The sequence below is a fragment of the Salmo salar genome, chromosome 03 (assembly GCF_965601325.2).
Source record: "Salmo salar chromosome 03, fSalSal1, whole genome shotgun sequence".
NCBI classification, from domain to species: domain Eukaryota; kingdom Metazoa; phylum Chordata; class Actinopteri; order Salmoniformes; family Salmonidae; genus Salmo; species Salmo salar.
The window spans coordinates 69,321,811-69,347,168 of NC_138293.1; the positions used below are offsets into that span (position 1 = coordinate 69,321,811).

Below are 25,358 nucleotides of genomic sequence, written 5' to 3' on the forward strand. Positions count from 1 at the left end.
ACAAGGTAGGGTAGGCCTAGGTAGTGATATACCCTTAGAGTGTATGGGGAATACTGGCCATCACTCAGGATTTCTGATGTGTGCTAAGTGGTAACCATGGCTCTAGAATTAGCACTGCGTTTGTTGGCGTTTTATGACTTCTTTTATGAAGTTAATTTAGAGAGCAGGAAGAAGGATGTGGGAAAAGAGTGTTGTATCCAGTTGAAGTGGTGGTGAGGCTGTTTTCTCATACCAGCTCTCACCCTGCCTCCCCTAGAATGTGATCATATTTCACTAACTACAGACCCCATGAGGTCAGAACAAAACCATTATTTTCTCTGCCTCTTTGACTTGTTTGAATTTGGAGTGGTCCAGCAGGAAGAGTGGAATGGAGTAGGCTACAATCCGTACTTGGGCTCCACTGTACCCCTACGTTTCAAGGTTAGGGAGGCTTGGACATATTTTGGGGAATAGATGGGAATGTTGAGAGATCAGGGGGCTAGTTGAGGGAGGAGGGGAGAGGTTGAGGGGGTAAAAGGGGTGGCCTGAGGGGGGTCTGGAATGTGTGGAATGAGTAGATTAATCCGTCTGGGGAATAAATTATTAGTGGAAAATGGATCCCCAGTCTGTCTCCTGCCGCGTGGCCCAGGGGGGACACGAGGAGAGGGTTGTTTGTCTATGTAGACCTAGATGTAGACCTAGATGTAGACCTAGATGTAGACCTCGATGTAGACCTCGATGTAGTCCTAGATGTAGACCTAGATGTAGACCTAGATGTAGACCTAGATGTAGACCTCGATGTAGACCTAGATGTAGACCTCGATGTAGACCTAGATGTAGACCTAGATGTAGACCTAGATGTAGACCTCGATGTAGACCTCGATGTAGTCCTAGATGTAGTCCTAGATGTAGACCTAGATGTAGACCTAGATGTAGACCTAGATGTAGACCTCGATGTAGACCTCGATGTAGACCTCGATGTAGACCTAGATGTAGACCTCGATGTAGACCTAGATGTAGTCCTAGATGTAGACCTAGATGTAGACCTAGATGTAGACCTAGATGTAGTCCTAGATGTAGACCTAGATGTAGACCTAGATGTAGACCTAGATGTAGACCTAGATGTAGTCCTAGATGTAGACCTAGATGTAGTCCTAGATGTAGTCCTAGATGTAGACCTAGATGTAGACCTAGATGTAGTCCTAGATGTAGACCTAGATGTAGACCTAGATGTAGTCCTAGATGTAGACCTAGATGTAGACCTAGATGTAGTCCTAGATGTAGACCTAGATGCGTTGTTGTTTATATGTGCCACCTTCCATCTCTTTCATTCCCGTAGTTTTGCATGCTGTGTGGAGCAACAGACAACAAGGCCAAGGACATGTTTGTGTTTGCCCAATCATTATCTGAACTGTTGTATTTCGTTGGTAGGGGTATAGGTTCTCCCCTGGTTATAGTGAACTGTTCACTCTGAATTGATGGCAGGAGACTGCCAGCTTGATTGTACTGAGAGCAGCCTTCATGAGCCTTCAGAAAGGGGTTTTCAGTAGTCCTGCAATTACTTCACTCACAGCTTGATGAATGTATTGACTGATTTGACCCTGTTCTCTTGTTAGGCCCAGGATAATGGTGGCTTGTTACTTCATTGGGAGGATACAAAAATTGCTGATTAATCGATCAAATCAAGGACCTGTGGGTCGCAAAAGCGCTTTTGTTTTATTTCTGAATAATCTGAGTAATACATTGGCTCTGTGCCATGGCTGCAGAGGGAGAGGGAGAGAAGGACTCTGTCAGAGGACAGAGAGAATAAGAGATGAGAGCAACAGTCAGGACAGAGGGAGAGAGATGAGCCAATAGAGTGTGAAATTGGTAGAACAAATTTCATTGGCCCCGCCCAGGGTATGTGAAACTGGTCATCTAGGAAACGGCCAGGGACAGAGCGTATATGGGCAGAACAGATGGGTACAGTCAGACAGCCCTCTGTGCATGGAAACAAGAGAGAATGGAGGAGAGACTGGCTCACTTCACCAGGCAATGGGTTTGGATCAGTTAGTTGATTGATATGAATGTATGGAGCCAATATATTTCTCTTTCATATGATAAGATTTGGATAATATCATTATTAGCCCCATAGTGAGTATAATAACACAATGCATACTAAATGAATGATTTCATGGTAGGTATAAAGTATCTACCCTATGTAATAAAGCTAACTTTCCACATTCACATAATGACCGTTAGCTAGTGTGCTTTCTGAGAACGTGGAGATCATATGAGCCATAGAGAATCAGGCTTTGATATGTATTACAGAATGACTTCAGCTTATTGGGTGTCTGGCTCTGTGCTCTGCCTGTGATGAATCCTCAGGTTTCTGATTGTGAAATGCCTTTTGATAAATGGCCCACAGAGACGGGTCATTTAAGTCAATATCCTCTATATTTATTTATTTGGCTTTAGAAGAGAATTAAAGATGATAAATGACAGTTTGAAGACCTAACCCGTCATCAGTGGAGAGGGAGTAAGGCAGGTGTCAAGGAGAGAATATTACAACAAGAGAAAATAGAGGAAATAGGTAGAGACCAGCATACCATTTTATATCAGTGACTGGATCGATGAATCAATGGCTGAGGTCATCACTATCGCTGACTACCGACAATCAGCTGCCATTTTGAAAAACGCGATTGGTCTCTGATGTGAATCATATTCTAATCATGTATATCTGAGTTGATGAAGCTCGGTGTTGGGTGCTTCGATTCAAAGCGATCACAGCTACAGGGTCTGGTTGAAAATCAACATGACGTGGGTGATAACCATCGGAGTTTCATAGAAAGTTATTCTCATGAAAACCCAGTGAAAAGCTCTGTCACGGAGAGGAAGAGTAATCAAACTTTGACCTGTGGAGCTCTGGAGTCTGGTGTGTAGTCAGGAACCTGGCCAGTTCTACTCAGCAACCCATCGATCATCCGTCCTGTTTTGCTATTCTCATCAGACGCATACAATTTGGAGAGCAATAGCTTTTGGGGTTGGCTGAGGCAGAGGAAAGGTTGTCTGTAATAGAGCAATAGTCAGGTATGACTAGAAACACTGTGTCTCTGGGAGGAAAAAAAGAGCACATTTACATTTAAGTCATTTAGCAGACGCTCTTATCCAGAGCGACTTACAAATTGCTGCATTCACCTTATGATATCCAGTGGAACAACCACTTTACAACAGTACATCTATATCTTTTCTTTGGAGGGGGGGGGGGGGGGGGTAGAAGGATTACTTTATCCTATCCCAGGTATTCCTTAAAGAGGTGGGGTTTCAGGCCAGAGAAATAGGAGCGCTCAACGATATGGTCAACGATATGGTCCTTTATCAGTGTGACTAGTTGCCAGCAGCAGTTCACACTATAGTGACATAACAAAAGGTCACACCTATAACACCTGGTAGACATTCAGGTCAGTCGTCTGATGAAAGGTGACCGACATGAACGATTTATCATTCCAACCATCATTTGAGTTTAAAGATTATCATCCGTAGAGTTATATTTGTTCCTGGGACTCATTGTTCAAATCTGTCATGAGGTTACAGTCCCGGATCTGTGGGCTTAATAAAACCATGTAAGCTCTTTATCTTCTGATCAAATATGGGCTTGGGCTGGGGAGCAATGTACCCATGACGCAGGGTCCAGCAGTGACAGCTGCGCTCTGTGGCTGTCCAGTCTAGTCAGAGGGACATGGGGCTGGTAAGGTAAACACAGTGACCTTAAAGGGTATCCAATGGTGACCTTCAGTGTGGCTGAGTCACCCCCAGACCTCCACAGGCCACCTCACACTGACAACACCTCATACCATGGGCCACCAGGGTGAGTCTGAATGGAGCTGAGTCACAATGAGCTTTTAGGGTGTGAGGACAGAGCTATGACAGAGACACAGAGAGGCAGGAGTTGCTATAGGACCAGAGTTGTAACCAACACATACACAGTAAGCTCTTGTCCCTCTGATCCCTTCTGAGAGTGCTCTGACTGTTTCATCTATAACCATCCACTGTAGCTGTCATGTCAATTTTCACAGTTTACAACATGCCTTTCTCTTTTAAAAATTGCAGTGGATTCATGAGCTATTCGTGATGCACATGCACACAAAGACTCAGTGTGTCCTCACTTCACCCCTCTCCCACTCTCTCCCTGGCTCAAAGCGTCTTCCCCAGGGTGGGTAGATTTAGGGGCGTCAGGCAGGCTACTGGTTCAGCAGACAGTGGAGGGGATACGCTCTGCTGGCGACAGAGACCACTCACAGCGTGGTTGTCTGTAATGCCGGGGCTACACAGACATATTTTAATGTGACAAGCCAACTTTATCAGTGTAACCTACAGCAGTGGGGCTGTGAAATCAAACCCATTCAGAGATTGGGGAGCACAGCAATACTGGTTAGATATAGATGGAGGTAGTAAGAGGAGGTGGTATAAGTGGAGGGGGCATTCCTCCCAGTGATATTGATGTTTAGGAATTTAAGGTACGTTTGGAGGATTTCCACAGGAAATGAAACAACCTCTCTTTCTTCCACATGAATGTCGAGGACTCCATCCTTCCAGCGTCAGAATGTTGTCTGCATTTTAGGAGAAAAGGTTATCCAAACACAGAGGTGCCTCAGTGGCTATGATGTTTGTCCACATTACAAGATGTTTCCATCTGGACTCAAATCGCTTCCTACCCAGAGACCCTCATTGTGTTGACTCCGTGTGTTACATCCCTCCAAATGATATACCTTCTGGTGTCACTGTGTCATGTCAGCTATGTCACCTATCCCCAAATAACTTTGTGATTTCATTTTCCATACATTCAAGGGTTGAGAGAGTGCCTGTCACGTCATTCCGACAGGTCCTGTTCCATTACATTTTTGGGGCTGATAGCCACTCAGACAAACTGGCATGCCTCCACAACACCCACTAAAGAGCTTCATCAGAGTCAATCTATGGAGAAAAAAAGAGAGTTGAGTTACTGTGTGTCCAGTCCACAGAGCAGGTTCTTGTTAGAGGAGATGGTGAATAGATGCTGAGTCATGAGTGGGCTGAGGGGGTGAATAATGAGAGGCAGAAGGAGAATCATGAGGACAGCAGCTGCAGCAGGTATTTCTCTGACAGAGCACTGATCTATCTAGCAACTGTCTCTATCTATGCCTCAAACCCAGGTGTCTCCGACCCTGTTCCTGGAGAGCTACCCTCCTGTAGGTTTTGATTCCAACCCTGTTCCTGGAGAGCTACCCTCCTGTAGGTTTTCACTCCAACCCAGTTCCTGGAGAGCTACCCTCCTGTAGGTTTTGATTCCAACCCTGTTCCTGGAGAGCTACCCTCCTGTAGGTTTTCACTCCAACCCAGTTCCTGGAGAGCTACCCTCCTGTAGGTTTTGATTCCAACCCAGTTCCTGGAGAGCTACCGTCCTGTAGGTTTTGACTCCAACCCTGTTCCTGGAGAGCTACCCTCCTGTAGGTTTTGATTCCAACCCTGTTCCTGGAGCGCTACCGTCCTGTAGGTTTTGACTCCGACCCCAGTTGTAACCTCGCTGATTCAGCTTATCAACCAGCTAATTATTAGAATCAGGTGCGCTTGATTAGGGTTGGAGCAAAAACCTACAAGTCGCTGGCTCTCCAGGAGCAGGGTTGGAGAGCCCTGTTCTAGGCTATTTGAACATTGACTTTTAGATCAGGTGGATCAGCTTTAATATTGCAGATAGATTTTGGCTTACATCAATGTAATTGTCTGCATCATTTCCAATCCCCCCCATATATATATCATTTATTTTTTGTATTAAAAAAAATATTTTTCCTAACCCTACCACCACTCCCCTAATTGTAGTAAACTAATGGACAACAACACTTTGGCTTCTACTTCCAGCTTATACATACTATACATTTTACGGACACAGTATATTTTACAATAGTTATCTTTTGTTTGTTTTTAGTCCTATCCAATACCAAATCCTTCCCATCTATCTCTGAACACCATCCAGTTTTGATTTCTATTTGCCATATATTTTTCAACTGTGATGTTTCACAAAAGTTCTGAACCGTTCTATTCTCATAGATTTTACATATTGTCAATTTAAGATAACATTTTTTTTTTCTAAGAGTATTATTATATTATTGGTGGATTGACTATGACTTTTAAATCACCCAGCAGTGCTATTTGCAGATTTAGCTCCAGGTAAATGTTGCAATTCTTCAGCCATTCCAGAAACTGCGACCAAAAACAAGCTACATATGGACAGTATCAAAACAAATGATTTAATGATTCTATCTCTTTATAGCCAAATCTGTAGAGCTGGGATGGTTGTATCCCCCATATATATAACATTTTATTGGTTGCAAAAATGTTGTATAATAATTTAAATTGAAAAACCTTTTTTGAATCCAGCGTCATTTTGTGTATTAGTACATAAACCAAGTGTCATGAACTATTTTGCAATCTATATGGTATAGCAGTCAATACATTTTTTGGTCCTTAAATGAGACTGTATACTTTTGTATTTATCACAACTTTCCAATTTTGTTCTTTAATGCAGGGCCGACAGACAAGTTCCTTACTTTTTACCCCTTCCACTTGCCTCTTCCATTTTTGAGGTAGTGCTGCAATTAGTTGGTTGTAATTTAGAGCAGATATTTTTATTAGCTGCATGTGTGACAACTCCACCAGGCCTATTAATGATATCATTTACTAAGATCATACCATTTTATTGTTATATCGTTTTTTTTTGTATCAATTAGTATATTTGAGTTTAACCGTAACATTGGTTGTAATATTTGTTCAGTTTTTTTCTGGTGGATTAAACTGAAATTGCAACCAACTTTCTATGGCTTGTTTTAAAAATAGTGATATTTTGGATATAATTTCATTTTCAAATAACCGAAAGTGAGAGGTTGTAATCTGAATAAAGGGAAAAAGGCCATTCTTGAACATGGGGTGAGACATTCCTGCTAATCTGCTAGAGAACCAGTTTGGATTTAAGTATACCTGTTGTATGACTGAATCCTTTGGTGAGAGGTCTAATGCTTTATTATTTAATCATTTATGCCCGCTGAATTCATATTCATTATATAAATGGGCCTGTTTAATTTTGTCTGGCTTGCCATTCCAAATTAAATGGAATATTGATTTAATTTAGTAGCCCCCAATTGTAGCTAGCTAGGGATCTTATCATACCACCGTTGGCAGAATAAAAGGTTATGGAAACATTATTATGCACTAGTTTCAGAGCACCTGTATACACTCAGTGATATCCAGCTACATCTGAGACTTAGGCCCAGTACTCTTTAACCTCATTCGTTGCTTGTGTTTACTAGATTAAACACTTGCCTTTCAGCATGGAGAAAGACGCTTGCCAAATTGGCGGCTTTTATCTGTGTTTCCCTGTAACTGGGTGTTCAACTTTAGTAGTTCTGTCATATTGAATATCTTGTTTTTCAATATATGGATGAAATTAGGGCATGATTTGATAATATCAAGCACCTCCTCAACCACAGAGCCAGGGTGTCAGAGCAGTCCTCTGTGGATCCTAGGATTGTAGTCTACATGGCTGCCCTCAGAGTTGAGGACGAGGCATGTCCAATCTGCTATGGATCGAAATCTCTTTTGAAATGAAAGACGTGTTAAGATCTGACCCTGACACAGCATGACTGTCTCTGATACAGCTAGAGTCTTTATGAACGGGCTGTAAGGCTGATCTGATCACACTCCTCAGTGTCTGCTGGGGCAGAGCAGGACCCCACTGTCACTGCAGGCCAGGGGACTCCTGTTGACATAAACACTGCATGGGGGGTGTTCCTTTCTTGTCTGGATGTCATGAAATGGCCTGTGTGTGTGTGTGTGTGTGTGTGTGTGGTGTGTGTGTGTGTGTGTGTGTGTGTGTGTGGTGTGTGTGTGTGTGTGTGTGTGTGTGTGTGTGTGTGTGTGTGTGTGTGTGTGTGTGTGGTGTGTGTGTGTGTGTGTGTGTGTGCATTATCTGTAGTGGAATAGGCTGATTCTGACTCTGTCTTTTTGTTTTTTTCCCCACAGATCGTGAAGACCAATCAATCCTTTGCACGTGAGTATCCTACTACTCTGTTGGGATCATTTCTCTTGACATCCTTTTCACTCACATTTCAGTGAAACATTTTACATGATTGAAAACAGCTTGCTTTTCAAATCAAATTGCATTTGTCACATGCGCCGAATACAACAGGTGTAGAACTTAACGTGAAATGCTTACTTACAAGCCCCTAACCAACAGTGCAGTTCAAGAAATAGAGTAAAGACAATATTTCCTCAATAAACTAAAATATAAAATAAAAAGTAACACAATAAGATTACATAACAATAACGAGGCCATAGTACAGGGGGTACCGGTACCTAGTCAATGTGCAGGGCTACAGGTTAGTCGAGGTAATCAAATGGGGGTAATGACATTGACTAAATTTAACATATCAAAAATATTGTTATGTGTATATTTCAGTGTTTCATATCAGAGATGTATTATCAGCCCAATCCTTTATCTAAACTGCATTATGCTAATGCACCTGATGACGCCTGATGATGTTCTCAGAGGCCTCTGCTCTGCTCCGTCAGTATGCTAGCTGTCCTGCTCCTGAAACATTACCTCATTAAACTGCCCAGTAAGGCAAACAGATCGCCTCAGCCTGCCAAGGCCTGCTCTGACACCACCTCTCAAAGAGGACTCGGAGGGTAGAGGTTGTTTTTTTAAGGTGGGCCGATTCCAGAGGAGACACAGCAGCTTTATGAGCTGGAAAAGTAACCTATCTGGCGCTGAGACTGATGTGGCTGCACCTTAAGTAGGGTCTCAGTGACGTGCCCCCTCTTGTCCTTGAGTTCACTTTTGGAGATTTCCTCCATGCAGAGTTGCACCCCAGTCACTCCTTTCAGATTTACAGTCGAGCTCTTAAACTCAGGGAAGAAGGCAGAACAAGCCTACAGTATGTGGGAGTGAAGTGAGCAGCATTAGCATCTGTTAGTTGGTCAGAATGGGAGTTATACTGAAGTGATTTGCCAGGTCGTGCCATCCTGCTGGTTTTCAATTATTGACTAGATATAAAAAGCTTTATGATGTAGTTATGAAACTAGGTTGGCCTTTGAGGAACTTTGTGCAGAGTAGAGGGAGTTATGAGTGTGGTTTGGTACACAGTCTTCAAACAATTACACCCCATGTTGGCCTTTCTGAGTGCTTGACTGATATATGCCAATGATCTCATTTAGACCGACCCATTATCACAGCAATAAGCACACCAATCTAACATTATCTTATAAAGTTGTCATGTCTGACCAGAAACCTACTCTGTTGTACAATCTGAGAGAGAATCCAGTCTCCTTGTCATTGAAAACCAGTGAGAATTGGTTTACATGCCAGTCCACATGATGAGTAAGTAATTTGGTTTACAGAACAGGAAGTGGGTCACAGACCTGTGGAATCTCTCACCTTAAGAGTGTGACACACTGATGCAAGAGTCACAGGCCTCACACACAGATGACCTGGCTACCTTGTGCTTAAACAAGAAGAGTGACTAATACAGAAAGACAGTCTGCTTGGAATGAAGAAAAGTATGTCCCATGCCCAAATCTGATGTTGTCATTTCAACCTAAAACATCTCACTGTTCTCACAATTGTAATGTGACATGAAAATAATCTGAAATGGCATTTGATTAACATATATTACACTATACCCCCACACCACCAATATACAAAGTGTAGAGGAGGAGACTCGCATTGAGTTGCACTCTGGCCATTTATCCATTAAGCCAGCATTCTGTGTGGAGAGCTAATAGCTGGCTATGGTAAAGCCACGGGTATGTGGCTGTGTGCTGGGTCTGGAGGGGAGTGAGAGTTGGGTCCTGGCGGAGCTGTGGACGTCCCTGTCATTAGAGCCGTGCCAAAAGCAGAGACTAGAAACCCTGAAGACCTGCCCAGCCAACCACAGGACCCTGGAGTTAAAATCAGACAGAGCAGAGCAGGCAAAACAAACAGTATCAGACTCTCTCTAGTCTATAGTATGTCCCAGGGCTGAGCAGAGCCATCCCATCTGAGAGGATGAGTGTTATGTGTTTTGACTGTATTTGGTTGAGATTATATGTGGAAGCCTTCCAGGAAGCTTGGCTCTGTCTGGCAACCAAAGGCACATTTATAACAGTAGACAAAGGGTTATGCAAGTATTTGCTGGAAGTGTTCAACAGTGCTGAAATGTTATTTATTTTATGAGGCCTGCTTGGTAGTAGATTAGACCAGTTTCTTTGCTCTCCCTCATCCCTTCATTCCCCCCTCCTCTCTCTCTCCCCACCTCTCTTCCTCCTCTGTTTTATCTGGTGTGTATTGGTCCTGTCTGTCTCCTCCTCACACAGAGGCGAGTCGGGTGCCGGCAAGACAGAAAACACCAAAAAGGTCATCCAGTACCTGGCCCACGTCGCCTCGTCACACAAAGGACGGAAAGACCACAACATTCCTGTGAGTGTTTCCATTCCCTCCTTCCCTGTTCCCTTACTGAACTCCTCCTGTTAAACCCTCCAATGTGTCCATGCTGGACCCAAAGGCAGAGGCTGTACCACAGTGTGTACTCAACTGATTTCTAAACAATGTGTTCTAGTTTAATGACCCCTGATGCTAATGGCTAACGTAGCTCCTCTAATAGAGTCTAATGAGTTTGTTGTTGTGTACCACCTTAACCTGAACGGTCTCAGCTCTCGCTCCGTGGTGCTCAGTGCCATTCTGTCAGAGCCAAATGTTAGCAGGATAATGTTAGCCACCAGTAGGTTCACTGCTTATGGCTTGTGTTTGACATAAGCACCTCCAGGTCTAACCCTTCCCTTTGTTTATTACCTGAAACAAACAGCCCGAATCCCCTAAAGCGTTGAACAAGCTCCAGGCAAGTGTTTCCCCACTTTCTAAAACAGTTGTGCTCAGTTTGGATGTTTTTGCATGCCCTTCCGAATTCAAACTGTACTGTCTTTCCCATGAACTTATCTCTGCTGGCTACAGTATATGTGGTATTTGTTTGTGCTGGCAAAACGTTTAAGTCTGCTATCAAACCGACATTGTGTTTTATCAGTTCTTTTAGGTTTATTTTAAGGAAATGCCCATCAGTGTCAACATACAGTAAGCCTTAAAAAGTGAAAAGAAATATTTTGTCATTTGAAACACAGTGACTGTTCATTTCCTGTGACCTTAGAACAATAACTAACCCCATATGCATGTGCTGTGTGTGGTTAGGTTCCAGTCATATCTATCTTTGTCATCCCCACTTTGAATGTCCATGGCAATGAGAGGATTTGGTGTGAACTGTGGAATCACATCAGACTGTGGCTCTTCAAACCCTCTGCCACGACAACCCTCTAATATCTCAGCCATTCTCCTTTATTCATGCTAGCTTTTCATTTGATTAGCTCAGGACGCCTTTGGCATAGCTTCAAATACCTTTCATGCATGGTTAATGCCCACGGCCACGCTAATACTGTTCGTGTCCGTAACAACACCTGACTACTCATTCACACACAGTGGATTCCTGTCCTACAGTACAGTCTGTGAGTAGCTGTTGCTTTTGATTGTTCCTAATCAATAAGCACATGGTGGGTCAGTGATGTGGGAATGCTGTGACCTTCCTATCTCCATCTCAATCCTCACTTGGACATCTTGGGGAATGAAATGAATCTACTATTGTCTCTCTGCTGCATAACATGGGCATGCTTCAGTAACAGTGGAGGCTCACCTGGGACTAATACACCGCGCAGAATGTTTCAGCTTGATTCATGATCCACTGTTCCCCCACAGAGACTTCTAACATTACAGCATTCTTTCCAATGGAATACTCCACTGTGGATACTTCTGAGTGTAAATTAGATATTTACTGGCCCTCATTGTCCCCCCACTCAGTTTGCTATTTTTCTTTCTCAAAACCTTTTTTTCCCCTCTGTAAAGCTATGCTTTGCTGAAGCAGATGCTGCTAAGATTCAACACCCCCTAAAAAAAAGTACACTCACCCAGGTTGTGTTTATGTACTACACCGTGTTGATGTGTGGCGTTATCCTGGCTGTAACTCTGTACCTGGGTCCCTGTGCCAGAATACACCAGTCCACTACAGCCCACTGCTCTCACACACCACGCTGCCTCTGTGTCCAGTTAGGATCCCTATGAGCACGGGCCAGAGGAATGTGGAGCGAGGGGATGATGGGAGGGAGGAGAGGGGAGGCTGGGGGCCAAGTAGCAGCTCTGATAGAAGAGTGGCCCCAGACACCCAGTAGCCAGGAGCTTGGGGCTTTTTCAGTGGGGCAGAGCAGTGGAAGTATTGCATTGATCTGATACAATGTGTGTGCATTAGGGAGGTATTGTGCAGTGTAGTAGGTAAAGGATAAGAGAGGGAGTGAAAATGTACACATGACCCTTCCCTAGCGTCCAGCCATCAGGAGAGAGAGGTTTGACTGGAGCAGCTCTCTGACTCCAGACAGTGGGAGGAGGAACTCAATACCTCCATGTGATCTGTACAGTTTAGATCTGATTTCCACCCTGAGTTGAGCTCCTGAAAGAACAATAGTCCTCATGTCATGTTCTGCCCCCCAGGCACCCCGACTCCAGTCTCATTCCACTGGAAATGATATATGTGGAGTCATTGGGCTAATTAAACACAAGCTACCCCAGTGATGCTCCCTTCTCTTACATTGACATGTTTAACTATTCAGAAAACATTTAGTTAATAATGTGTCTTGTCTGGAACCAGGGGTTTAGTGTATGTATGTATGCTCTGAATGTTCATTAGGGTTGGCTGGGACACATCTACACGGTAGAAGCTGCAGTATGTTTAAGTGGGCCAGCCCCCAGTCCTTCTGGCAGCAGCCCTACTTCTCTCTGCACCACTCTCTCACTCACCCGTATGTAGGCTGAGCCTATCCCACATATCTGTGGTGGGGCTGGGCAGCGCTACCCCCCAACCTTTAAAATCACAGAAAACTCTGGCCCACCGGGTCAACAAAAACCAGGCCCCAGTGTCCCATCCCCGAAGAGAAACCAGGGCGGTACAGGCTGGCTGGTTGCAGTGCTATTTCTGTTGTGCCCACACAGCCAGCGCCCTGGTAGTGTTGTAGTGGGTGAGGTGCGGGATGGTGGAATGCCCCCACCGCTTGAGGATTTGGGAAGAGCCACCGCCCCTGACACAGCAGTGCCTCCCAGAAGTGGAGGGTGCATGTGAGCATCGTCACAACCACAGGAATGCTCTCACCACCCCAAAATGTCTCACTTTAGTTACTGCAGGCAGTGCTGCTTTTGACCCTCTGTCCTCTCTGTTTGTGGGGAAGACGTAGACTAGTGGCCTCTCAATCCCTGTGAGACAGTTGGCTATACCCTGTGGGTGGCTATGCCCTGTGGTTGGCTATGCCCTGTGGTTGGCTATGCCCTGTGGGCGGCTATGCCCTGTGGTTGGCTATGCCCTGTGGTTGGCTATGCCCTGTGGTTGGCTATGCCCTGTGGTTGGCTATGCCCTGTGGGTGGTTATGCCCTGTGGTTGGCTATGCCCTGTGGTTGGCTATACCCTGTGGTTGGCTATGCCCTGTGGGTGGCTATGCCCTGTGGTTGGCTATGCCCTGTGGTTGGCTATACCCTGTGGTTGGCTATGCCCTGTGGTTGGCTATGCCCTGTGGTTGGCTATACCCTGTGGTTGGCTATGCCCTGTGGTTGGCTGTGCCCTCCAACCTGTGATGGACATGACAAGCAGCATATAAACCTCTGTACATGATTCATACAGTAGGCTTGGATTTACTCTGCTCAATAGCTCAAATTGATCAGTTGGTGTATGTTTGGACATAATATTATTAAACTGTATAATATTCTAAACTGAATAATATTTAGTCCCAGATGTTAATATGAGCATAACACGACCACCACATCTGTTTTAAGAGCATTATGATCAGGCCCTTTGAGGAGGATTCCAGTGCTGCACCATTATGTGTTCAGTCAAACAAAAAGTATTTTTCTCTCCAAAGACTGGTATTGATATTGAGGAATGTATTATTAAAGAAAGCCTCAGTCAAGATTGCACAGAATTTTCGGTTTTGCAGATGAGCTGAACCATATGGTTTACATTTAGTGTTTCTCAACATTGTATGAAATAATTGGGTACAATGTCGTCTTACTGACATCATGCTTTTAATGGGTTATTCATTCAGTAGAAATATAGCAGATGCCTACTGCATAACAGAGGTTCCATTCTCACACTCTTTTTACTTCCCATGTCCACCCTGTGGTGAAAGCAATGGCACATTTCCATACCGATTTAATACATCTTTCATTAGCGGTTCATGGCTGGTTTATGTGGTGGCGGTATTAACTGGCTGTGTATCACTCAGTTTCTCCCTCACTTTACAGGGCGAGCTGGAACGGCAGCTTCTGCAAGCCAACCCCATCCTTGAATCCTTTGGCAATGCCAAGACGGTGAAAAACGACAACTCGTCACGTTTCGTAAGTTTAAAATGCTACACTTGGATACAAATAGTCTTGAATGTGACAGCTGTACTGTGTTTTATGTACACATTTGTAGACGGTCTATACACAGACCCTCTGTGTAAATAGGCATTGTAGGACCTGCCTCTCCAGAATACAGTGAAATAGTGTATGAAGGAGAACACTGTCTGCTGAAGAGCACGGCAATGTGCTTTCCATCTTCCATAATCCTGGCACGCATACACACACACACAGTGTATCCCCACTTCCGACCAGACCTGACATTATGCGTCCCTGATGTCTGCAGAAGTGATACTGTTGACTCAGTGGGGACTTTGTTTTGGGCTCACAGAGGCCTACAATGTCACACAATGTATAGAACTGCTGCCTTACACATTTTGTATCCCTCCCTACAGGGCAAGTTCATCAGAGTCAACTTTGACGTGACCGGCTACATTGTTGGGGCCAACATCGAGACCTGTATCCTCAGAGATGGGAGACTGGGAAGTGAAGGGGGAGGGGATTCAGGAGTCTGCAGATGTACATACATAGTCGTGGTTTGGCTCAAGGGGTTCTGGGATTTGTGCGGAGTGCTCACCAGATAGTGGACAGACTTAGGTTCTTAGAGCTAGATATATTCATACACAGCCTTTGTTTATTTATGATTAGGTTGACTTTGGAGAATACTGGTTTTTGTTTTCTAAGATTGAATTATATCTGGTCGTTATGCTTGTGAGAAATGTCAAATTTGTGTCCCTCAAGAATAGCATGTTGTGCAAGATTTGGCGTTGCAGAAGGTATGATTTATAAAGCAGTGTGATGTGTGCTATACAGGCATTCCTCTTTCTGAGATGGTGGTAGTCAAGGTTTCTGGAAACACTGACTAAATAGCAACCCACTCAGTGGGCATTTCAGTCTCCTGTAAAACTAAGGTCCAGTTGAGCTCTTGCCTGAAGCCCAAAATGGTCACTTTTTAGACAAAACACCCTGTACTCAGACACAAGTGATCAGAAACACATGACTTTACCGTTTTAGGACCTGCAAATTATGCCCAGTATCTCTAGATTGGGACTGCATTTAACACATTAAAGTCTATTGAGATTGGCGTTCAGAAATAAATACTTATTACAGAAATAAATACTTATTATTTTACAGTATATCATACAAGTATAGCAAGAAGCAGCAATTCATACCAATCCATTGCATGTTTGAGAAGATTCTGCTGGCATGGCACAATAACCAGTAAGCCATTTACCAGCACAGGAATGATGGCATTGCTCCTTTGGACCTTGACTCCCTGACTACCAGACCTCCTGGAGAAGTCCAGGGCCGTTCGCCAGGCCAAAGACGAGAGGACCTTCCATGTCTTCTACCAGCTTCTGGCAGGAGCCGGGGAGCACCTCAAAAGTCAGTATCTTATACACCATTCCAATTATAATGATTGTCAGTAGTGTCTTCTGCAAATAGAATCTTTAGTGTTCTGTGCCAGAAATGGCTCGTTCAATATTTTCTATACCATTTCATTATTTCTCCTCATGTTATGTCCTGGCTGTTCTGTTATAGTACTGGTTTTTGATTTGTCTCCCCCTACCCCTCTCCTCTCAGCTGACCTGCTCCTGGAGGGCTTCAACAACTACCGCTTCCTGTCCAACGGCAACATTACCATCCCTGGCCAGCAGGACAAGGACAACTTCCAGGAGACCATGGATGCCATGCACATCATGAGCTTCTCCCATGAGGAGATCGTATGTGAGTACACACACCCTAGACCATACATGTAGTATCAATGTCTTTCCTTGCCTCTTGTCTGATTCACTCTCCTTTGTGGTTGCAGGCATGCTGAAGGTGGTGTCTGCAGTACTACAGTTTGGTAACGTTGTCTTCAAGAAGGAGAGGAACACAGACCAGGCCTCCATGCCTGAGAACACAGGTAATGCTATTCCCTCAGAGGCCATACATAATCCAACCAACACTCCAGCGCTTTGAAATCATCCAGCTTAAGTTTGACCATTTCTCACCACACAGCTGAAAATACATTGTCCCAGTTTACAGTGAGCTTACTCTCTGGGCTGCAAGTCTTCAACATTGATCATCCTCCCACAATATGTTGCTCAGCCTCAAAAACAGTCCAATCACTTGGTCCACATAATTTACTGCAGAACAGTTTCATAAAAATTCTGCTGAAATCAGTATTGGGCCTTAGTGTGAGTCAGCTGGAATCACAACACTAGCAGAGTAGAGTCATCCTTCACCGTTGTGGCTGAGACAAGGATAGCAAAGCATCAGCACCTCCAGATGTCTGTCCTTAGTACAGTATGAAGTCTGGCAGCGCAGAGACACTTCACTGAACAGAGGTCAGATTCCTCAGAACTCCTGCAGTGACAGTGTCTGGGCGGGAGCTCTTTGTCCGGTTTTTGTTCATACAGTGAGGGAAAAAAGTATTTGATCCCCTGCTTATTTTGTACGTTTGCCCACTGACAAAGAAATTATCAGTCTATACTTTTAATGGTAGGTTTATTTGAACAGTGAGAGACAGAATAACAGCAAAAAAATCCAGAAAAACGCATGTCAAAAATAGTATGAATTGATTTGCATTTTAATGAGGGAAATAAGTATTTGACCCCTCTCAATCAGAAAGATTTCTGGCTCCCAGGTGTCTTTTTTACAGGTAACGAGCTGAGATTAGGAGCACACTCTTAAAGGGAGTGCTCATAATCTCAGTTTGTTACCTGTATAAAAGACCTGTCCACAGAAGCAATCAATCAATCAGATTCCAAACTCTCCACCATGGCCAAGACCAAAGAGCTCTCCAAGGATGTCAGGGGCAAGATTGTAGACCTACACAAGGCTGGAATGGGCTACAAGACCATCGCCAAGCAGCTTGGTGAGAAGGTGACAACAGTTAGTGTGATTATTCGCAAATGGAAGAAACACAAAAGAACTGTCAATCTCCCTCGGCCTGGGGCTCCATGCAAGATCTCACCTCGTGGAGTTGCAATTATCATGAGAACGGTGAGGAATCAGCCCAGAACTACACGGGAGGATCTTGTCAATGATCTCAAGGCAGCTGGGACCATAGTCACCAAGAAAATAATTGGTAACACACTAGCCGTGAAGGACTGAAATCCTGCAGCGCCCGCAAGATCCCCCTGCTCAAGAAAGCACATATACATGCCCGTCTGAAGTTTGCCAATGAACATCTGAATGATTCAGAGGACAACTGGGTGAAAGTGTTGTGGTCAGATGAGACCAAAATGGAGCTCTTTGGCATCAACTTAACTCGCCGTGTTTGGAGGAGGAGGAATGCTGCCTATGACCCCAAGAACACCATCCCCACCGTCAAACATGGAGGTGGAAACATTATGCTTTGGGGGTGTTTTTCTGCTAAGGGGACAGGACAACTTCACCGCATCAAAGGGACGATGGACGGGGCCATGTACCGTCAAATCTTGGGTGAGAACCTCCTTCCCTCAGCCAGGGCATTGAAAATGGGTCGTGGATGGGTATTCCAGCATGACAATGACCCAAAATACACGGCCAAGGCAACAAAGGAGTGGCTCAAGAAGAAGGACATTAAGGTCCTGAAGTGGCCTAGCCAGTCTCCAGACCTTAATCCCATAGAAAATCTGTGGAGGGAGCTGAAGGTTCGAGTTGTCAAACGTCAGCCTCGAAACCTTAATGACTTGGAGATGATCTGCAAAGAGCAGTAGGACAAAATCCCTCCTGAGATGTGTGCAAACCTGGTGGCCAACTACAAGAAACGACTGACCTCTGTGATTGCCAACAAGGGTTTTTCCACCAAGTACTAAGTCATGTTTTGCAGAGGGGTCAAATACTTATTTTCCTCATTAAAATGCAAATCATTTTATAACATTTTTGACATACGTTTTTCTGGATTTTTTTGTTGTTATTCTGTCTCTCACTGTTTAAATAAACCTACCATTAAAATTATAGACTCATCATTTCTTTGTCAGTGGGCAAATGTACAAAATCAGCAGGGGATCAAATACTTTTTTCCCCCACTGTATAAAGACATGCAGGCACGTTGTAGCGGTCCATATCAGGTATGTTATACCCCGGGGCTCATGCTCCGTGTATGTATTTTACTCATTTTACTTCAGAAGGAGATGGCTAGTAGGAATAAATGTGTAATTTATCATTTCTTTCTGGCATGTTGCTCTGCATTAATGGTCCGTTTATAACGGTAAGCCATGCAGTTTGGTTGTCATTAGGGAAATGGATGTGCCTCTGCTGAGATTTATCCTTGGTGATTTTTAACTGATGAATCATACATCAGACTGTGGCCATATCCTTGGGTAGCTGGGGTGAAATGAAGCGGTAGTGCTTTACTAAGGTCTTTCATTATATATTCCTGTCTGACATTTCCCAAACTGTTTTGAATTGAGACTGGTTAGGCTGCATACAAAGCTCTCTATTTGTACTCTATAGAAGGCTCTGACTGTGCCCATCTCCAGGTTGCAACACTGATGGGTCACTAGTAACCCAATGTCCTGTCTCTCCTCCCAGCGGCTCAGAAGCTGTGTCACCTGCTGGGGCTGAATGTGATGGAGTTTACTAGGGCCATTCTGTCCCCCCGCATCAAAGTGGGCCGAGACTACGTCCAGAAGGCCCAGACCAAAGAACAGGTAGGAGCTGTTCTCCAGTTCCCATCAGTTGTACACTCCTAACTGTTTCTGCATTCACTAACACCAATCTATGCAGGTCCATGAAGTTGGGTTAAGTAGATATAGACTGGTACCCAGCTGTCTGTCGTCTATCTCTCTCTGGTTCTCTCCTCAGGCTGACTTTGCAGTGGAAGCCCTGGCCAAGGCCACATATGAGCGTCTGTTCCGCTGGCTCGTTCACCGCATCAACAAGGCCCTGGACAGGACTAAGAGACAGGGAGCCTCCTTCATCGGCATCCTGGACATCGCTGGCTTTGAGATCTTTGAGGTAAACTTATTTTCAAGATCATTAATCTCTTGTTGCAGACATATAATCATGTCCAAGAGAGGGACTGTCTTGTCTTATTGATCTGTAATACTCATCTCTCACATCTCTTTCTCTCCCCATATCCCTCCTCTAGCTGAACTCATTTGAGCAGATGTGCATCAACTACACCAACGAGAAGCTGCAGCAGCTGTTCAACCACACCATGTTCATCCTGGAGCAGGAGGAGTACCAGAGGGAGGGCATCGAGTGGAGCTTCATCGACTTCGGCCTGGACCTGCAGCCCTGCATCGACCTCATTGAGAGACCGGTCAGCTTTTCATCTTTACACATATAGGTGTATTTTACTCAAGATTATGTCTGAGAAACTTCATCAGATTATTCTCCTTTCTCTCTGTCTGCAGACCAACCCTCCAGGAGTTCTGGCCCTGTTGGATGAGGAGTGCTGGTTCCCCAAGGCCACTGATAAGACATTTGTAGACAAGGTGCTCCAGGAGCAGGGCACCCACCCCAAGTTCCAGAAACCCCGGCAGCTGAAGGACAAAGCCGATTTCTGCATCATTCACTACGCTGGCAGGGTACGTCCACACAGAGCCTGGGTCTCAATACAATGAAATTACTTCCTCTCCTCAGCTCATATCGTATCATTGATTGTTGAAAACAAGGCAGTTCTGCCATATGAGCTCCCTTTTTCTGGTGAGGACCTCATTCATTTGAATAAACTGATTTGCCATTGACATTTTTGTTGCTTTGCCTGGTTAGGGGTTGCAGTGTTGGAAAGATGAAGCAGTGTTTTTGAAATTAGAATTATTGTTCAGCTCCATAATGTCTTGAGAAACATGTTTTCTTTCTGAATGACGTTGTAACCAGTCAATGTTAAAGTGCTGCCTTTGAGGCAGCAGACATGTCTCCACTAAAGCTCTAGTTAACAGGTAATTACCTTAGCACAAAAGCCCAGTTGTGCTCCCAATCTCCACATCTGGTTCACATTGGTGTGAGACCGATTTTACACTGTTACGTAATCAAGGATTTTTCAACTTTCACCTGTGTGGTCTTCCATCTGGAGAGGGCCTGTGTACATTCCAGGCCAGACTCCACAGGAAATAAAGTTCATATCATCTTCATTCATTTTCTTATTAAATTCAGATGTGCATTTTGTTCACAGCACCAGTAGTCCTCACACTTGTTAAGACTTAATAAATAGGTTTTGTTTACAGCACATAAACTCATTTTCTCTTGACCAGGTATCTATTTAATTTGATCAGACATGAAAGTCAGTGAGACAAGATTAAAGGAAGCTATTTAACACTATGTACCAGTACATATAGCCTGTTAAGCTTAAGTCTGTCTGTCTCTCCTCAGGTGGACTACAAGGCTGACGAGTGGCTGATGAAGAACATGGACCCTCTGAATGACAACGTGGCCACGCTGCTCAACCAGTCCACTGACAAGTTTGTGTCTGAACTCTGGAAGGACGGTGAGTCCCCCACACTCTCTTCCTGTTTGGACCATGTAGTTGTCACTTTGTTTGAGTCTTGGTTGTTCAGTGACAGTATTGAAGAATCCCCTTAAAACCTGGAACTTAGGACAGTGGCTATGGTGGGAGTATTTGTACGCGCTCTCATCGATTAGACTTCCTGTCTGGTTCATATTCAACTGCTTGCTTCTCTGTGATGTGTATTGCCAGCCAAAATATTGTGCATTTGTGAGGTAACCTGAAATATCCGTTCGTAAATCTCCTCCCGCCTTTTATTTCCCCATTTGGCACATCCACTTGTTTTAAAAAGCGATTGAGTTTCGTTATGAGTCATTGGGCATCTACAATGTATACAGAAACAACTAATAGAAAGGAAAGGCCTGAATTGCTTTGTTTTTGTGCATGGAATATTCTACTAGACCAGTAACAGCAATATGTCTCTGTCCTTTACAATGTACACAACTAATCATTGTTTGTGTGAGTGTGTATGCAGTAACATAATAAGAATAAATCTGTGTCTGCATGGATGTTTATGTAAAGCTGAGTTGTCCGTCACATCCTCCCCTCTCTCTGTTTCTGAGTTGTAGACATTCAGACCTTTCAGAGAGCCTCTTTCTATGACAAGGCCTCTGGTCTCCTTGAGCCTCCAGGTGAATGCACACGCTGCTGCTGCTCTGTAGGGTTCTTCCTGCTCGCTCACGGCTGCACTCTGCACCCTTAGATGCACCCACCGCCTCTAGGCTTTGCATGACCCGTAATGCACTGTTGCTAACCAAGACAGTTCCTTTCAGCAATGCTGGTTTGTCTGGTGCCATTCTGTCTCAGTCAAATCTCAGCTCAGATTGTTTATTTGAGATACCAGCACAAGGAAGCACCAGGATTGTTATAATTTGTTTGGAAGAGCCATCGTAGGTAGGACCTTGAAGAATACTAGCGTGGAGACATCTGCCGGTGTGGAGTAAATGTATGAGGAAAAGCCTGGACATTGCCAGGGCCATGGCTATTTAATGTATTCAACACTCACCTGTAAACTGACGTCAGTAAAGCTTGGAGCTGACTGGAGAGTGATGGATATAGACCGACTTCCTCCACCACCTCTTTCTCAGGATATTTTAGCTACAGATCACACTGACTTTGCTGGAATTCATAATCCCTTTGGCATGGGCTAAGCCTGTTTTTTGAGGGTAAATCTTTTAGCAACCTTAACCTGCATGCTAGATCACTGATCTGATTTCCATAATCTTTTATTTAAAAAGATAGATTGTGAAATGAAGCTTTGCTAAAATATCACCCTGGAGATATCGGTGAAGCTGATGTGGAATGACAATGATTGAAGGAGAAAAGATTCATCAGTCAGTGTCGCTTAACCTTCGCACACACTCCTTAAACTTCTGTCACCCTTAGTTATTGAAGTAAATCAGAGCAGTCACTAAGAGAGTTAAGGGGAGAATATGATTCAAATAGTTGTAATGATTCAGCACTGTTCCTGTTCCAATCAGTTGTCAGTCTTGACCATTGCCATATGGTTAGAAGCCTGGTTCTGGTTCTCCAAACGAATCAAGGCTCTTTTCATCTGATGACTTTATCCTTTGCACCATCTATGAAGAATGTGTATGCATATGTCCAGATCCTTTCATAATAAGGCTAATGAAGCTTACCATGCTAATGATGCTTACCATGCCAATGAAGCTTACCATGCCAATGAAGTTTTTACCATGCCACATTTAAGGACAGCCGACTACACTGTGAAACTATGGTTTCCTAATAAGCCTCTAAAATCACATCAGAGGCATGATACGTCCCTGCCAAGGGAAATACTGATTGACCCCAACAGAGGATTTCTGAAAGATATTTCAGTACTGTATATACAGTTGAAGTCGGAAGTTTACATACGCTTAGGTTGGAGTCATTAAAACTCATTTTTCAACCACTCCACAAATTTCTTGTTAACAAACTATAGTTTTAGCAAGTCGGTTAGGACATCTACTTTGTGCATGACACAAGTCATTTTTCCAACAATTGTTTACAGACAGATTATTTCACTGTATCACAATTCCAGTGGGTCAGAAGTTTACATACACTAAGTTGACTGTGCCTTTAAACAGCTTGGAAAATTCCATAAAATGATGGCATGGATTTAGAAGCTTCTGATAGGCTAATTGACATCATTTGAGTCAATTGTAGGTGTATCTGTGGATGTATTTCAAGGCCTACCTTCAAACTCAGTGCCTCTTTGCTTGACATCATGGGAAAATCAAAAGAAATCAGTCAAGACATCATAAAAACAATTGTAGACTTCCACAAGTCTGGTTCATCCTTGGGAGCAATGCCTGAAGGTACCATGTTCATCTGTACAAACAATAGTACGCAAGTATAAACACCATGGGACCACGCAGCCATCATACCGCTCAGGAAGGAGACACGTTCTGTCTCCTAGAGATGAATGTACTTTGGTGTGAAAAGTGCAAATCAATCCCAGAACAACAGCAAAGGACCTTGTGAAGATGCTGGAGGAAACCGGTACAAAAGTATCTATATCCACAGTAAAACGAGTCCTATATCGACATAACCTGAAAGGCCGCTCAGCAAGGAAGAAGCCACTTCTCCAAAACCACCATAAAAAAAACAGACTACGGTTTGCAACTGCACATGGGGACAACGATCGTACTTTTTGGAGAAATATCCTCTGGTCTGATGAAACAAAAATAGAACTGTTTGGCCATAATTACCATCGTTATGTTTGGAGGAAAAAGGGGGAGGCTTGCAAGCCGAAGAACACCATTCCAACCGTGAAGCACGGGGGTGGCAGCATCATGTTGTGGGAGTGCTTTGCTGCAGGAGGGACTGGTGCACTTCACAAAATAGATGGCATCATGAGGACGGAAAATGATGTGGATATATTGAAGCAACATCTCAAGACATCAGTCAGGAAGTTAAAGCTTGGTTGCAAATGGGTCTTCCAAATGGACAACGACCCCAAGCATACTTCCAAAGTTGTGGCAAAATGGCTTAAGGACAACAAAGTCAAGGTATTGGAGTGGCCATCACAAAGCCCTGACCTCAATCCCATTAGAAAGTTTGTGGGCAGAACTGAAAAAGTGTGTGCGAGCAAGGAGGCCTACAAACCTGACTCAGTTACACCAGCTCTGTCAGGAGGAATGGGCCAAAATTCACCCAACTTATTGTGGGAAGCTTGTGGAAGGCTACCCGAAACGTTTGATCCAAGTTAAACAATTTAAAGGAAATGCTACCAAATACTAATTTAGTGTATGTAAACTTCTGCTGACCCACTGGGAATGTGATGAAAGAAATAAAAGCTTAAATAAATCATTCTCTCTGCTATTATTCTGACATTTCCCATTGTTAAAATATAGTGGTGGTCCTAACTGACCTAAGACAGGGATTTTTTACAAGGATTAAATGTCAGGAATTGTGAAAAACTGAGTTTAAATGTATTTGGCTAAGGTGTATGTAAACTTCCGACTTCAACTGTAGATGCAGTAGTATAGCTCTGATTGATAGCCCAGTGCAGCACTGTCTGTATGTGTTCACCCTCGTTCACCAAACAGGTCAATTTCAGCTCTGCTGTGTACCTTATGGAAGGAGAGATGGCAATTACATGCGTTCATAATTGGAATTGGTGGACGAAAGATATATTACTTTTGGGTTTTGTTGTGCTCTTTGTGACATATCTTTCTCTCTGAATACAGAAAGTAATTTATCCCCCAATGTGTTTGCTCTAGAGTATGATCATTCACACTTATCCTTTGGTAGCAGTATTTCTCCTTTTATGTTTTTGTTAAATCAAATGCATTAGATTGTGTCATTTAATAACATTGAGACGCCCAGTTGGTGTTCCATTTCCATCTAGTTCTTGTTTTGAAAATGATATCGCTTCTTAACTAATACAGTGCCTTCGGAAAGTTTTCAGACCCCTTGACTTCAAGCCTTATAATAAAATTGATTAAATATTTTTTTCCCCAGCAATCTACACACAATACCCCATAATGACAAAGCAAAAACTGTTTTTTTTTTATATTTATTAAAAATAGAAAACAGATATACCTTTTTTACATAAGTATTCAGACCCTTTGCTATGAGACTTGAAATTGAGCTCAGGTGCATCCTGTTTCCATTGATTATCTTTGAGATGTTTCTACAACTTGATTGGAGTCCACCTGTGGCAAATTCAATTGATTGGACATGATTTGAAAAGGCACACACCAGTATATATAAGGTCCCACAAATGACAGTACATCTCAGAGCAAAAGCCAAGCCATGAGGTTGAAGGAATTATGTAGAGCTCCGAGACAGGATTGTGTCGAGACACAGATCGGGGGGTCCGGGTGAAGGGTTCCATTCTTAAATGGAAGATGTTTGGAACCACCAAGAGTCTTCCTAGAGCCGGCCGCCCAGTCAAACTGAGCAATCGGGGGAGAAGGGCCTTGGTCAGGGAGGTGACCAAGAACCCAATGGTCACTATGACAGAGATCTAGAGTACCTCTGTGG

At 43.8% G+C, this 25,358-nt stretch overlaps 1 protein-coding gene across 2 annotated transcripts in view; it reads left to right on the plus strand.

Moving 5' to 3' along the window:
• Window positions 1–25,358, plus strand: part of LOC106601165 (myosin-10) — a 66,640-nt gene that overhangs the window by 26,397 nt on the left and 14,885 nt on the right. The window contains exons 4-16 of one of the 2 annotated variants that reach the window (XM_045716125.2): window positions 8,011–8,038; window positions 10,342–10,444; window positions 10,830–10,862; window positions 14,348–14,440; window positions 14,839–14,902; window positions 15,731–15,829; window positions 16,028–16,171; window positions 16,257–16,352; window positions 18,950–19,068; window positions 19,223–19,375; window positions 19,509–19,682; window positions 19,777–19,950; window positions 20,735–20,849. In XM_045716125.2, coding sequence (XP_045572081.1) covers window positions 8,011–8,038; window positions 10,342–10,444; window positions 10,830–10,862; window positions 14,348–14,440; window positions 14,839–14,902; window positions 15,731–15,829; window positions 16,028–16,171; window positions 16,257–16,352; window positions 18,950–19,068; window positions 19,223–19,375; window positions 19,509–19,682; window positions 19,777–19,950; window positions 20,735–20,849 — 1,395 coding nt within the window. The remainder of the gene's footprint in view (window positions 1–8,010; window positions 8,039–10,341; window positions 10,445–10,829; window positions 10,863–14,347; window positions 14,441–14,838; window positions 14,903–15,730; window positions 15,830–16,027; window positions 16,172–16,256; window positions 16,353–18,949; window positions 19,069–19,222; window positions 19,376–19,508; window positions 19,683–19,776; window positions 19,951–20,734; window positions 20,850–25,358) is intronic. The other variant, XM_045716126.2, reaches the window with a different exon arrangement.